This window comes from Pipistrellus hanaki (genome assembly GCF_964339955.1).
Source record: "Pipistrellus hanaki genome assembly, chromosome: 15".
Lineage (NCBI taxonomy): Eukaryota > Metazoa > Chordata > Mammalia > Chiroptera > Vespertilionidae > Pipistrellus > Pipistrellus hanaki.
Genome location: NC_140517.1, coordinates 14,710,843 through 14,725,186, shown reverse-complemented (window position 1 = coordinate 14,725,186; position 14,344 = coordinate 14,710,843). Strand labels below are relative to the sequence as shown.

Here is a 14,344-nt window from a genome sequence, read left to right as displayed (position 1 = left end):
TGGGGTATTGGAATGGGGGTTGAGGACAAATGTGTGATACCTTAAGTAATAAAGAAAAAATTTTTAAATGTAGTTATTTTGTTGTTAATCTTCACTTGAGGATATTTTTTTCACTGATTTTTGTTTGTTTTTAGAGAGAGGGGAAGGAAGGGAGGGAAAGGCAAAGAGAAAGAGAGAGAGAAACATCAATGTGAGAGAGACATATTGATTGGTTTCCTCCTGTACGAACCCCAACTGGGCCAGGAACTGGCCAATGCTCCAACCACTGACCGACACCGGCCAGGGCCAAAAAAAACATTATATTATTAACTAAGGCAGAAGAGAGGCTAGGACATTGGCTCCTAACCTCATCCACAAATACTAAAGTAAAAGAACGGAAACTAAAATTAAATAAACCCATCCAATTTTCATTGGGCTAACTCACAACTGCCTTACTGATTTGTTTAATTGCTCCTTCCGTACTTGCATAGATTGACTTATTAAAAATTACAAATATTAGTCCATGGCCAGTGGCTCAGTTGGTTAGCACATCGTCCAATGCACTGAATGGTCACAGGTTCATAGTCCAGTCACGGTACATAGAGGAGGCAGATGGACCAATGTTTCTCTTCCTCTCTCTCTCTCTCTCTCTCTCTCTCTCTCTCTCTCTCTCTCCCTCCCTCCCTCCCTCCCTCCCTTCCTTTTTCTAGAATAAATGAAAACATATCCTCTGGTGAGGATTTTTTTTTTATTACATATATTATGCCTGGCCAATGTGGCTCAGCGGTTGAGCATCGACCTATGAACCAGTAGAGGGCGTTAAGGAGGCAGCCGATCAATGATTCTCTCTTATCATTGATGTTTCTATATATCTCTCCATCTATGAAATCAAGTTTTAAAAAATTATATATATATATATATATATATATATATATATATATATATATATATATATATATATAAGAAAGGGGACAAAAACAAAAACGTAAGGCCCACAGAGTCCCAGTGATGTCAAAGAGCAGGTGTGAGTGGAATGCAGGCAGTGGTGTGCAGGAACCAGCTCACACCAGCTACTGAGAGCCAATTATTCACTTTTCAGGAATTTTGTGAGCCAGTTGTTAAAGCATTAGTCACTGGAAATTGGACATGGAGGGAGTACTGACACCATGGAAACGCGGTGCTTAAGATTTCAGGAAAGGAAAGTTCTGTGTGGTGATAACATGTGACAGACTCCTGATTGTCCCCCACCGTCCACCCTCCCCCTCACTCTCCTATCATAGCCCCCCTCCAGTTTTTAGCTGGGTACATGGCTACACTCCCAAGCTTCCTATGCAGTTACCTATGGTCCTGTGACTACCTTCTGGCCAACATACTGTGAGCAGAAACTATGTCTGTAACTTGTGGGTCTCCCTCTTAAAGGAATAGAGAGAACCATTCCTGGCCCCCATTTTCCCCCTTCCTGTGGGCTGGGATATATTGTAGATACAGAGGCCAGGCATCTTAGACCTTGCCGATGAGGGCGACACGTGGGAGCCTTCAGTGCACAGGCCGAAGCTCTATCCACTGAGCCAAACCAGCCAGGGCTGGTTCGTCATTTTTAAAACAGTTATCAGGAGGCTGAAACCGGTTTGGCTCAGTGGATAGAGCCTTGGCCTGCAGACTGAAGGGTCCCGGGTTCGATTCCGGTCAAGGGCATGTACCTTGGTTGCGGGCATATCCCCAGTGGAGGGTGTGCAGGAGGCAGCTGGTGGATGTTTTTAACTCTCTATCCCTCTCCCTTCATTTCTGTGAAAAATCAATAAGATATTAAAAAACAAAAAACATTTGTCAGGGGCTATTGCAATATACTACTATGGCCTGGCCTCAGCTCCCCTACAGCACAGCTGTCCTAGGAGAGCAGGAGGGAGAGAGGCACAGCTGGCTCAGGGCTGGGAGCGCGGCTCAGCGGGCGCTTGTGAGCCAGCGGTGGGCACGGTCTGGGGAAGTGAGCCTGAGGGGCGGGTGCCTGGAGAGAGAGCTCCCTCCCTAGGCCGCGCACGGGTGGGCTCCCGGAGGGGTACCTCGGGGCTGACGGTGGCCGGCTCCCGGGGTGTCCGGCGGAGAGGTCCTCAGGTTTCCAGCCAGCACTCTGCGGCGGGCGCCCGGCCGCGCCCAGCAGCGCCTCCTGCCGGCGGCGCGCGCAGGGGCCGCCCTCCGGGTCCGCGGCGCGGTCGGGGCGTGTGCGTGCAGGTGAGCGCCCGCCCTCCCTCCAAGCCCCGCCCTCCAGTCAGGCCCCGCCCTCCAGTCAGGCCCCGCCCTCCAGTCAGCCCCGCCCTCCAGTCAGGCCCCGCCTTCCAGTCAGGCCCCGCCCTCCAGTCAGGCCCCGCCCTCCAGTCAGGCCCTGCCCTCCAGTCAGGCCCCGCCCGTCGCGCCCTGCGCCCCGCCCTCCCGCCAAGCCCCGCCCCGGCCACCTGCCGGGGAACCTGTGCCGGTTGTCGCTCTCGGGTCGTTCCGGGGCGGGACGCGATGGAAGATCCGTCGGGGACTCGCGAGCCCAGGACGCGGCCGAGAGACCCAAACAGGCCCCCGCGCCCGGACCGAGACCGGCGCCCCGAACGACAGCAGGACCGGCACCCCGAGCGGCCGCGGGACGGAGCGGGGGACCGGCGCCGGGAGAAGAGGGGCGGCGAGCGGAGGGAGCGGGACCGGGAGCGGGACCGAGAGCGGGAGCGGGAGCGGGACCGGGACCGGGACCGGGACCGAGACCGGGACCGGCACCGGGACCGGGATCCCCACCAGGACAGACGCAGGGCCGGGGACTACCGCCATGGGGAGCAAAGAGTTTTGGAGAAACCCCGCCAGAGCCGGACGCGGAACGGAGCCGGGAGGCCCACCTGGGACGCGGCCCCGCCCCCCTGGCCCGCGCCCTGGGAAACCCCGGAGTCGCCGCCCTACAGGAAGGAGGGCTCCGGGCGCCGCGGACTAGAAAGGTGAGTTGGGGCCCGGGGGCCCCCGAGACCCGCGCCGGGGTCCCCGCCGGCCTGAAGCCGGTCTAAAGAGTGGCGCTCTTTGGGGTGACCTGGGCTGGAAGGAGAACCTTACGGAGCCCCCACTTCTTGACTTGAACCCGATTAATAGAGCAGAGGCCACGCCTGTTAGCAGAGGCGGAGCCGGGGGACCAGGTTAAGAGACAACCTCAGGGCAGGAAAGGGAAGGGGTGAGGAGGAGGTGAGGTAGCTGGAGTTAACCTGAAGGTCCCCCTTGAACCCCCACCACCTAGTCACATTCTTAGGGTTTCACACCCTTTTCCTGTGTTCCAGAACCAGCCTTCCCAAAAGTCCCCCTTTCCTGGAGGCCAGGACCTAATAAAGTCAGCCCAATGCTGGTTACTAGTTTAATGTGTGATCCCTTCCAGGGATATACGTATTTCAAAAACATAGCTGGAGGAAACTACACTTTTAACCAAAGAAGGAAATCTACCAAAAACTGCCCATTGAAGGGCAAAGATTTCTTACCCCCCCCACACACACACCCCAACCCACCCCTTTGTCCGTGAGGTCTTCCTGGGCAGCCTCCTTCAGATGCCATGATTGTTTCAGACACCTCCCTTTTGTCTGAGCAAACTTTTGCCGCCCCTGCCTGGTAGAACACCAAGTTGCCATCGACCCCGTGAGCTGAAAGCAGGGTGATGTGTGCTAGTCCAGTGGTCGGCAAACACATTAGTCAACTGAGCCAGATATCAACAGTAGAACGATTGGCATTTCTTTTGAGAGCCAAGTTTTTTTTAAACTTAAACTTCTTCTAACACCACTTCTTCAAAATAGACTGGCCCAGGCTGTGGTATTTTGTGGAAGAGCTACACTCAAAGGGCCAAAGAGCAGCATGCGGCTCGTGAGCCACAGTTTGCGGACCACGGTGCTGGGAGCCTGGGAGCTGGGAGAGGGCGGGAACGGGAGGGAGGACAGGAGGAGGTCCTAGACCCCAGCACATCCCATGCAAACCCACCGATGCCCAGGGTGCCTGCCAGTCCAACAGGGAAGCACACAGGACCTGCAGTGTTGACCTCCTTCTGGGTTTTTGACACCAGGCTCCTCTCTGCTTGTGGGGCTCGTGGGGTTAGGCCTCGTCCCTCCACCTGTTGTGTTCACATAGCGGGAAAGCTGCTATCCCGAGGTCGCAGGACGTTATCTAAAACCAACTAGCGGAACAATGACACAAGGTGTGCCCAGATAGAGTCCCAGGCACCGGCTATTGTTTCCTGATAAATTTCTCTGATTGCAACTGTATGACTTGGGAACTGACAGAGCTATGCTTCCGCCTGCCTTATACATCAGAGTCCTATCCCCAGCCCGGGCATCAGAGTCTTGGGAAGGCCAAGCTAGTGTTGAAGTGGCCTGGTCTTTAATGGACTGAGAAGCTTGGGAAGGCGGCCCCAGGCTGACCAACCAGCATCGAAGGCTGGAGGTCGTTAGCAGAGGACATCCAGGGATAAGGAATAGGGGGGGGGGGGTGTTAATGAGCAGAGTGGATGCCCACTGGGGTCCCTGAACCAGAGAATTCCCTGCAGTGTTGAAATACTCGGGCAGATTTTGTTTCTGTGCTGCTCGTGGTTTGATGTCTGGGCCCAGCCTGAGGTGTCCGGAGTTTTAATACTGAACAAGCTATTGAAATCGAGACACACACACACACACACACACACACACACACACACACACCCCTAATGGCCGTGTATGTTTTTAGTTACAGTGAACCCACTTCGGGGCTGTATCTGCCCTCGAACCCGAGGCCTGCACTGGAGAACGTGGAATACTACCAGTCAGAGGCTGAAGGACTCCTGGACTGCCACAAATGCAAATACTTGTGCACGGGGAGAGGTGAGCCCTCGGGGAGGCAGGCTGGCCGTTCACTGTCGCGGGTGGTTCCAGAAGGGTCCGGCCTGGTACCGCAGAAGTTCAAGCCGAATTGGGTTCCTAGCATTTTTCGTTCCCATTCCTGCATGAGGTTCTCGTTTTCTAAAAAAAAAACAACAACCACAGTAGAAATCCTGAAAGGTGCAGCTCGACTTCCCCAGCCTCTCCTCAGAGGCTCCCCGGGGGTCTGCTGAGGCCATATCTGCAGTTTTTAAGCTTCAGGTGAACGGCAGGGTCTCCGGGCAGAACCAGCTCTGAGCTGCCAGCTGTCAGGGAGCTGAGGTAGAGCAGTCACCTGCAGGGAGCAGCTGGGTTGCAGCTCATCAGAGAGCTGATGCCCAAACTCCATCGTGGCTTTACACTTGGCTGAGACTCACAGTAAGAAACGTTATTTTTACATTCAGACCAGGTAAACACACACACACACACACACACACACACACACACACACCGAGAAACAATACACTAAGTGCATGAGTAATTTCTATTCTGTTCCATAAAAATAAACAAAAAACACACTTATTAGCACCCAGAGTCTGAAGGAACAGTTAATTAATATCGTGTGCCAGCTGCATGTGGTTTCCCAGAGTTCCCATGCCCGCGGCGTCCTGGCCTTGCCAGCAAAGAAGGAAATCTGGTTTGTCAGGGTGATCCCTGATGGCTCACATGACTGGCTGAGGCATTCTCCTGGGCTGCGGATGAGTAAATTTGGGGGGGGGGGGGGGAGTGCAATTTCTCAGCCTGAGGGAGAGGAGTCATGGAACTTACACCTGAAAATGTATTTTAGGGTTATTACAAGGATATATACATGATTATAGGACTAGACGGAACTTTCCCAGAGGAGCTCTGGGCAATCCTAGAACAAGAACCCTCGCTGCAGTTTACACACGTTGGCACAACCTCCTTGCTTTCCATTCTCTCAACAACAATTCTCTCTGCAGAGGCTCGGAGAGAGCCAGTACGAGTCACACAGCTGTTAAGCGGAAGAGCTGGAACGGGAACTTAGAGCCTGGCGCAGAAGGCCTGAAATGGTCTCCTTGCTGGGCCTTCTTTCTTTCCTGGGTGATATAAATAACAGCAGTAAGCCAGGCTGGCGAACAGGTTTCTCTGTAGAGCTGTGTTTTCTTCTGCGGTTGACTTACCAAGAGGAGAGGGCAGAGCGTAAGGCTCCTGACCAGAGCACACCCTGATTTACTACCTTTGATTGCTTCTGGCTGTTTGGCTTTGGGCCTAGAGAGGTTGGGTTTCTGAGTCAGGAGAGTGAAAGGATGACTCACCAACCAGGAGCTCACAAATGAGGGCTTATAAAGGTCTCGGTGCACGCAGAGGCCCGTAAGAAGTGTACACAGTACGGTGTTGTGTTGGGAGAACCAGCCACTGAACACCAGGAACGGATCTCGAGCAGGAAATGCATGCCTGGAGGAAGGTCACCCGTCTTAGCGTCCATCTTTTATGATTTCTTTTCCTTGTTGACAAAATCATGCCCTCCTTCCTCCAGCAAAGTGGCAGAAGTGGGGGGCAGCTGTGCACACACACACACACACACACACACACACACACACACCCGAGCTTCCGGGCTCCAGTTTTTGTTTTAAAAAGAATTCTGGTTAGTCCCTCACTAATGGAGGACTGAACCAGGCTTAGGACGTCAGAGAACCGCAGCCCGTGCGGCCCGAGCCGCGCCCAGCATGCCAGGGTTGGCCCGTTCCTTGTCAAGCCTTGGCAGGTCCCGCAGCACGGTCCCGGGAAGACCACGGTTCAGAAGGACTCGCTTCCTTTACACCTTGCTTTGTCCTGAGCCCGTTTCCGTCCTTCTGGCAGGGAAGGGCCGTGCAGAGCCAGTTCTTGCCTTCCTTTCTCCCCCATCGTCCGCCCCCCCTGGGGCAGGCTGCTTTGCCCTCCTGGAGAGTTCCTCTTTCCAGTCCAAAGTATCTCTGGAGACCACAGTTCCCGGCTGCCATCTCCTGCAGCTTTGGCTGCTCAGGCCTTCCAGGGGGCAGAGTAAAGAGCCAGCTGTGGCCCTGGCCGGCGTGGCTCAGTTGGCTGGGCGTCATCCCAGGCACCAATGTGTTGCCGGTTAGATTCCTTGTCAGGATACATGCCCCTCTTGCGGGCTCGATCCCTGGTAGGGGTCATGCAGGAGGGAGCTGATCGGTGTGTCACTCATATCCATGTTCCTCCCTCTCCCTTTCTCTCTATAAAAAATAAATATATCTCTTTAATATTTTTTCATTGATTTCAGAGAGAAAGAGAGGGAGAGAGAGGGAGTGAGAGGGAGGGAGAGAGAGAGAGAGAGAGAGAGAGAGAGAGAGAGAGAGAGAGAGAGGAAACATCAATGATGAGAGAGACTCAATGATGAGAGAGACTCATGTTGCAGCCTGCATGCCCCTTACTGGGGATCAGGCTGCAACCTGGTCATGTGTCCTGATCATAATGGTAACCCTGGACCCTTCAGTCTGCAGGCCAATGCTCTATCCACTGAACCAAACCAGCTAAAGCTAAAAATAAAATCTTAAAAAATAAAAATAAAATGAAAAGCCAGCTATGGCTGGCGCTGCCCCAGGGAAGGCAGCCTCACAGTGGGCATCTCCGCGGGCAGGACCGCACCTCAGAATGGTAACGCGCCCTTCTCTTGCAGCCTGCTGCCAAATGCTGGAGGTTCTCCTGAACTTGCTGATCCTGGCCTGCAGCTCTGTGTCTTACAGCTCCACGGGGGGCTACACGGGCATCGCCAGCCTGGGGGGCATTTACTATTACCAGTTCGGCGGGGCTTACAGCGGTTTCGATGGTGCTGACGGGGAGAGAGCGCAGCAGCTGGACATCCAGTTCTACCAGCTCAAGCTGCCCACGGTCAGGGCGGCCATGGCCTACGGCGGAGCCCTCATGGCCTTCTGCTGCCTCCTCGTCGCCCTGGGCGTCCTGCGGGTCCCGTGGCATTTCCCGCCGTGGCTGCTGCTCGAAGGCTCACTGGACGTGCTCCTCGCCGGGGCGTACGTGCCCGCCCTGTACTTTTACTTCCAGGCGCTGTCGGCAGCCTACGCCTCTCCCGTGTGCCGGGAGCGGGAGGCGCTGTACGAGAGCAAAGGCTACCGCGGCTTCAGCTGCAGCTTCCACGGGGGAGACGTGGGCGCGGGCATCTTCGCCGCCCTGGGCGTCGGGGCCTTCGCCGCGGGGGCCGTGCTGGCCTTCCGGGGTTACCGCAAGGTCAGGAGGCTCAAGGAGAAGCCTGCAGAGATGTTAGGGTTTTAGGCTTTTACAGACGTTCTGCCGGATGTAAGGGCAAGCGAGTCCTTCTGAACCGTGGTCTTCCCGGGACTGTGCTGCAGAACTTGCCAAGGCTGGAAAAGGAGCGGGCCGAGTCCGGCATGCTGGGCGCAGCTCGGGTTGTTCTCCGACCTCCTAAGCCTGGTTCAGTCCTCCGCCGGTGAGGGACTAACCAAAATTCTTTTTCAAACAAAACCCGGAGCCCGAGACCCCGTCCCCAAGAAAGGCATGGGCTGCAGCGACGACGTGCACTTCTTGATGAAATAAAGGGAGGTAACGGGTGAATCTGAAGAATCTTATCCTCAGCGTTCAAGAGAGGCCGCACAGACACAAGACACGTCCGCCTGAACGTGTCCAGGCATGGCTGTCTTCAGCAGACCAGCCCCCGTGTTTTCCACACTGAACTCCACAGACTTCACTCCCTTCACGCTCCGGGTGCGGGGCTGGGATTGCTAGGAGGCTCCTGTGAAGTTTAAGTTGGAGGTAGGCGTGGGCTGAGGAAGCAGGAATCAGATTAATTCGCTGCAAAGAAGCTATTCTCCAAAGCCCCTTACCGCGGCTCTGAAAGCTCAATACGTGTTTTGTACCTCTTACAAATGTGCCATTGTCCGGGGACTAGGACCCGGCATCTGGAATTCAGGATCCATGCAGAATTAAAGAATGTAAACTTTTCCTCAAAAGAAGACTGCTACTTACGGCCAGGCGACCTCCTGGGTTCTTAGTACATGTTAAATGATGACTTCTAGAACATGACAATATATTCTTGGTGCAACTGAATATGTCATTTGCTTTATTTGAATCTAATAAAAAAAATCCAAAGAAATTTTAAATTTAGAGGTGATGGTTCTCTTTATAAATACACTTATAATATTCCCTTAAATATATGCAACATCATATTTAAGAGGTGAGTTCCATTTGGGTTTAGAAAAGGAAATAAGTATATCTATATGCTTGTGTGTGATTAGAAAATTTATTGGAGAATACACAAGACAGCATGAGCAACATTTGTTCCTGGAGAAAAGGAAATTTAAACTTTTTTTTTCCATTTTCTACATGGCTTAGATAAATACTTGACCTGCTCTCCTCAGTGTGTTCACATTTGCAGTGCAAAGGCAGAAGTGGGTGTATACACTTAGTGGCCAGATTTTATATATGAGGCCTGGTGCATGAATTCGTGCATGGGTGGGGTCCGGCCAGCCTGGACAGGGGGAGGGGACATGGGAGGTTGGCCGGCCTACCTTCTGGTCAAACTCCCGGTCAAGGGAACAATTTGCATATTAGCCTTTTATTATCTATACACCTAGTGGCCAAATTATTATGCGTTCAGCGATCATAATAATCTGGCCACTCAGTGTAATTAGGCAGAGTATTAATTGATCAGCCACAAGGCAGCCTCAGTGAGGAAGCCACTGCTTACCATAAAAACCTCATGTTCGGAGTCTCCACTTCCCTTTACAGAACCCTCCGCCGTCCTAGCAATGTGCTCCGTCTCACCAGAGACAACTGCCAGCTCTGCTCACCCGTTTCCTCCTGGCGTCTGTGACTCTGCACTGACAGCACTGGGAATCCCTGGGCCTGTTTGATCCTGTAGCTAAGCCAGGTCGTCTGGCTGGTGCTGTGACAATAGTCAGTGGCCAGAGGCCTTCAGCAGATGGTTGCCGTCCGTGGGTTGGTTGACGAGATGTACATTTGTTCCGTTCCAGCCTCGAAGGTGTTTGCTGCATAGGTCACGAGTCCACTGTTTGAACAGCATCTATCCCAGAAGGGAACATGCAGGTGTCCATATCTTGGTGTAGGGCAGTGGTCCTGTTTCTCCACGGTGGATGAGATACTGCCATGTATACAGAAGGAAAACCAAGGCAGAGAACAGGGGAGGGGGACTCACGCTCCCCGGGAATTAGGTTGATGTCTGGGTCGGTTCACAGGCTCCGCTGGAGGGAGCGTGGCCAGTAGCTTCAGTGTCGGGGTGGAGAGTGGGCAGCGCTGGCCTGATGTTATTCTCAGATTTAAATCGGAGGAATGTAGCTTCTTAACACATTGCGGACCAGTAGTTTAATTGCTGGCTTTACCCAGTGGCCAGAGAGGTTTGTATTGAACGAGTACAAAAAACGTTTTTACACAAATGTTTTAAGGCACGCTTTAAAATTAAACACACCCATTGCCTTTTGAAGTCATTTAGTACATGTTCTTACAAGCTAATATCTTTTTTAAAGTACGATACTTTGAAAAAACACTGTGTAATGGGAAAGGACCCGTCCGCTCTAACTGTCGGGGCCCTTGGCTGCTGTGTCCCGTGAGCCCCCTAGGGATCCGCGCAGGCCCCGCAGGAGATAGGATCAGCAAGCCCGGGAGCTGTTGCCTATGCACGTTAGACAGAGATACTGGTCTGTGGCCACGTGGTTCAGAAACGGCGTGGTACGCCCGGCGGATCAGAGGGTGTTCCTGACTTCCGAGAAGCCACGCTTCTCATACATTTTCCTGTTCCTAAGTCTCTAAGCCCCTTCCGCTTCACAAACGTTCCTGAGGCGCATCACCACCCATGTGCAGAACGTTTCATGATTTTCCGAGTATTTTCATGGACTTGCTTTCACGTGGGAGGGCAGGCAGGCGTTATCTGCATTGTTGAGGTGAAGTGTCCGAGGCTACTAGACGGTGACTCGGGCCAAGGTCACAGGCGGACCACTCCAGGGTCACATGCTTTTCTCTTAGTTCGCTGTCTGAACCCTGAGAGAATGGCAGGAGACCTTCTGCCTGCGGGAAGAAGTCACATGAGGGCTGACCTCTGACACGTAGACATTCATCTCCTATCACCCGCTGGCACCTGCTGTCTCCTGGCATGTGTAGGTTCCTTAAACTTGCAAGAAGCCCCCAAGGAAACGGCCTCAGTGGCCATCAGTAGGACCCTGAATAGACTGCTATATCCACCCAGTGGGGTTGGAGGCCATACAAAGAGGACTCTGTGGGAGCTGGCCAGAAAACATCTCTGGGAAGAATAAATGAAAACAGCGGGATGCAGAGCAGTAGATGGGGTGTGCTTCCTCGTGAAAGCCTGGAAAGAGGGGTGGAAGGCTGATCTGAGTGTGTTTTTATTTGCACGAGGGAACGCTGTGAGTTGTATTAGAAAATCGTGAAGGTGGCCTGGGGAAGAGAACAGAGGTGACAGGGACACAAGTGACTTTTCTCGGTCTGTCTCACATCGATATTTCTCTCTCTCTCCCCCTCCACTCTGTCTGAAAACCAATAGAGAAAATATCCTCCAGTGAGATTAACAAAACAAAATTGCAAAAAATAGTAGAGATCCTATGTACCCTACTCCCAGTTTCCTCCAACGGAAACATCTTGCATAACTATAGCATAATATCACAGCTCTACAAAGCTTAGAGGTCACCCGTTTTACACGCACTCGTGTCTTTGTGTGTAGTCCCCTGCAGTTTTATCACGTATAGACTCGTGTGACCACCATCATAATCAAGTATAGAATGTCCCATCATCCCCTGTGTTCCCCCCTAATAGTCACACGCCTCCCTGTCCCCCTCCCCACTCCCACTCGTCCCTATGCCCCAACCACCACAGCGGTGTTGTTCTCCATCTCTATCATTTCGTCATGTTGAGACTGTCACATAAATGGAGTCATGCAGTATGTAGCCTTTTGAGACTGGCTTCCCCCCACCTTCCACCCCCCCCCCAGCTCGTCATAATTCTCTTGAGACCCATCCACCTTGTTGCCTTGTGAACAGTTTGTTTCTTTTTATTGTGGATTATTCCTCGGTAAGGGTGTGTCAGATTGTTGAACCATTCGCCCATTGAAGGGCATTGGATTGTTTCTGATATTTGGCTATTACAAATAAAGCTACTGTGAACATCCCTGTACCTGGGCTTTGTGTACACCTGTTTTCATTTCTTTAGGGTAAGAACCCAGGAGTAGAGTTCCAGGGTCACATGGTAAGTGTAGGTTTTCTTTGTTTTTTTGGTAAGCTGCCAAAAGTTTTTCCAGAGTGCCACTTTGCTCTTTCAAACATATGAATGTTGGAAACACAATCCAAGACTGTTCATGTTGCCCCTGACCATGTCCTTCAAGTCAAGTCTCTGGCCTGACCTAGAGAGGTTTCCTGGGTGCGTGACGTCCGTGTTAAATCCCGCCTCTCTCCCCCCAGGTGTGGTGCAGATAGTGGAGGTGCTCCTGAACGGGATGGTTCTCATGTGCATCGTGGCGTCCTACTTCGTCCTGGCTGGGTTCAGCGCCAGCTTCGCCAGCGGCGGCGGCTTCGGCAACAACTACTACTCCCCGTTTGAGGGCACGGAGCTGGAGCAGGTCCGGCAGCTGGACCAGCAGTACACCGTCCTCCGGGCGCCCCTCATCTACGGCGGCGTGGCGGTGGCCCTGGGGCTGGGCGTCCTCACCATGGGGGTGTTACTCCAAGGGGCCAAGAGTCTCGCCAAACTGCCAAGGAGGTGGCTCGTCCTGGAGGCCGCCTTCAGCCTCCTGGCCGCCCTGGGCTACTGCGCGGGCATCGGCGTCTTCCTCCACGTGGCCCTGCGGATCAACGCCACGGACACGTGCAAGAGGAGAGAGAGGCTCTACGCCCGCAAGGGCCTCACCTGGATGAACTGCCAGCTGGCGGGCACGGACGGGGCAGCCGCCACCTTCGCTTGTCTCCTGGTGATCATGTACGGAGTCAGCGTGGTGCTGGCCCTCCGGAGCTACCGGGAGCAGAAGCTCGTCTACAGAGACAGCCAGGAGCAGCACAGGAACTACAGCGAGGGGCCGGAGTACCTGTGGTCCGGGACACTCTGAGGCCTTCCTCTCGGAACCTGAGCGCCAGCCCGCCTCCCTGGCTCCGCTCAGGAAGAGGAGTCCCTTGAACACCACGCGGTTGGCCACCGGTGTCTTCACAGACAGGAGTCTATAAACGCTCGCTTTGGCACTCTTTATACAAAGCTAGGTGCAAAGCTAGAGGGCCATCTCATTTTTCTGTCAGGGAGCTTTTCAAGCTCAAAGCTTGGGGAAAATAAATGTCCCCCACCTTTGCTACAAAGAACATCAGAGGTTTGGATATGCACTTATGGTCTGGCTCCCCCGTCACCAAATGGTAAGGTGATGATGGCGGCTAAATAGCCAGAGAGATTCTGAAAGTTGAGAACTACACATCAGGGGTGGCGGGCCCGGCATGATAGTAGAAATATCTTACCTGTCTCAACTACTGAAATTCACCGAAAGAAACATGCCTTACCGCCTCCTACTTGGTCCCAGGAGAAAGCTTTTAAAGCAGCTGTGTGACTGGATTCTAAACGAGTCATTCCCACCCTCTCGTAGAGGGAAGCTGTACTGCCCCCAGGGCTGGGTACCGACTGCCTGGATCCCAAGTAGCAGGATGGGCGCTGGGTGTCTGACACATGAAGAGAGATGCTTTTAGCATGCATGCTCCTCCTTGAGATTCCTGTATTAGAGCTGAGAGAAAATGTCTTGGGGTTTCTTGCCAGCATTCCAAGTTAGTTTCTTTTTGTTGCAAGTCATTCACCTGGAATTCAGCCTTCCTGAATATCTTTCTGATATATGAGGCTCATATAGTGAGAAATAAAATATCCTACGCTTCTCGCCCAGCCAGGATAACTCGGTGGTTGAGCACAGACCTATGGGCTCAGGAGGTCAAGGCTCAATTCCTGGGCAGAGCACATGCCTGGGGTTGAGGGCTCCATTCCCAAGAGGGGTTGTGCAGGAAGCAGCCAAGTGATGATTCTTATCATTGATGTTTCTATCCCTCTCCATTCCTCTCTCTGAAATCAGTAAAAACATTTTTTAAAAAGTCATAAACTTCTTAAACGTGTTATTTAACTATTTCAAAGATCAAGTAGTTAATTTTACTAGACTATAAAGGGTTATGTGAGGCCTCTCCATTGCTGCTTTCCCTGACAGTGTCTCAGAGTAGATAGATCTTCCAAGGTAGATTATAACCTCCCATGACCCTAAACTGTTTTCATAGTATAACAGATCATGAACACTGAATCTTAAAAATAAAGTCCGTTCAATAATTTTAACCTAAAGTTTTATAGCTGTTCTTATACTTTATGTCTCGGATTTTCAGCTCATGTCAGATACAACTGCAAATATATCCTATATAATAAAGAGGTAATATGCAAATTGACCATCACTCCAACACAAAGATGGCCAGCAGAGAAGGGCAGTTGGGAGGGACCAGGCCTACAGGGAAGGG

The 14,344-nt window shown here is 52.6% G+C and overlaps 1 protein-coding gene across 2 annotated transcripts; it reads left to right on the top strand.

Annotated features, from left to right (window-relative positions):
- Positions 1-2,390: 2,390 nt before the first annotated feature.
- MARVELD3 (MARVEL domain containing 3) lies at positions 2,391-14,324 on the top strand. Of its 2 annotated transcripts, none has more exons than XM_084906749.1 (3): positions 2,391-2,948; positions 4,699-4,832; positions 12,287-14,324. In XM_084906749.1, the coding sequence occupies exons 1-3, from the start codon at positions 2,485-2,487 to the stop codon at positions 12,925-12,927; spliced, it is 1,239 nt and encodes a 412-aa protein (XP_084762875.1). In that variant the 5' UTR covers positions 2,391-2,484; the 3' UTR covers positions 12,928-14,324. The 2 variants fall into 2 exon arrangements, with proteins under 2 accessions (XP_084762875.1, XP_084762876.1); XM_084906750.1 differs by lacking the exon at positions 12,287-14,324 and adding an exon at positions 7,507-11,633.
- The last annotated feature ends 20 nt before the right edge of the window (positions 14,325-14,344 follow it).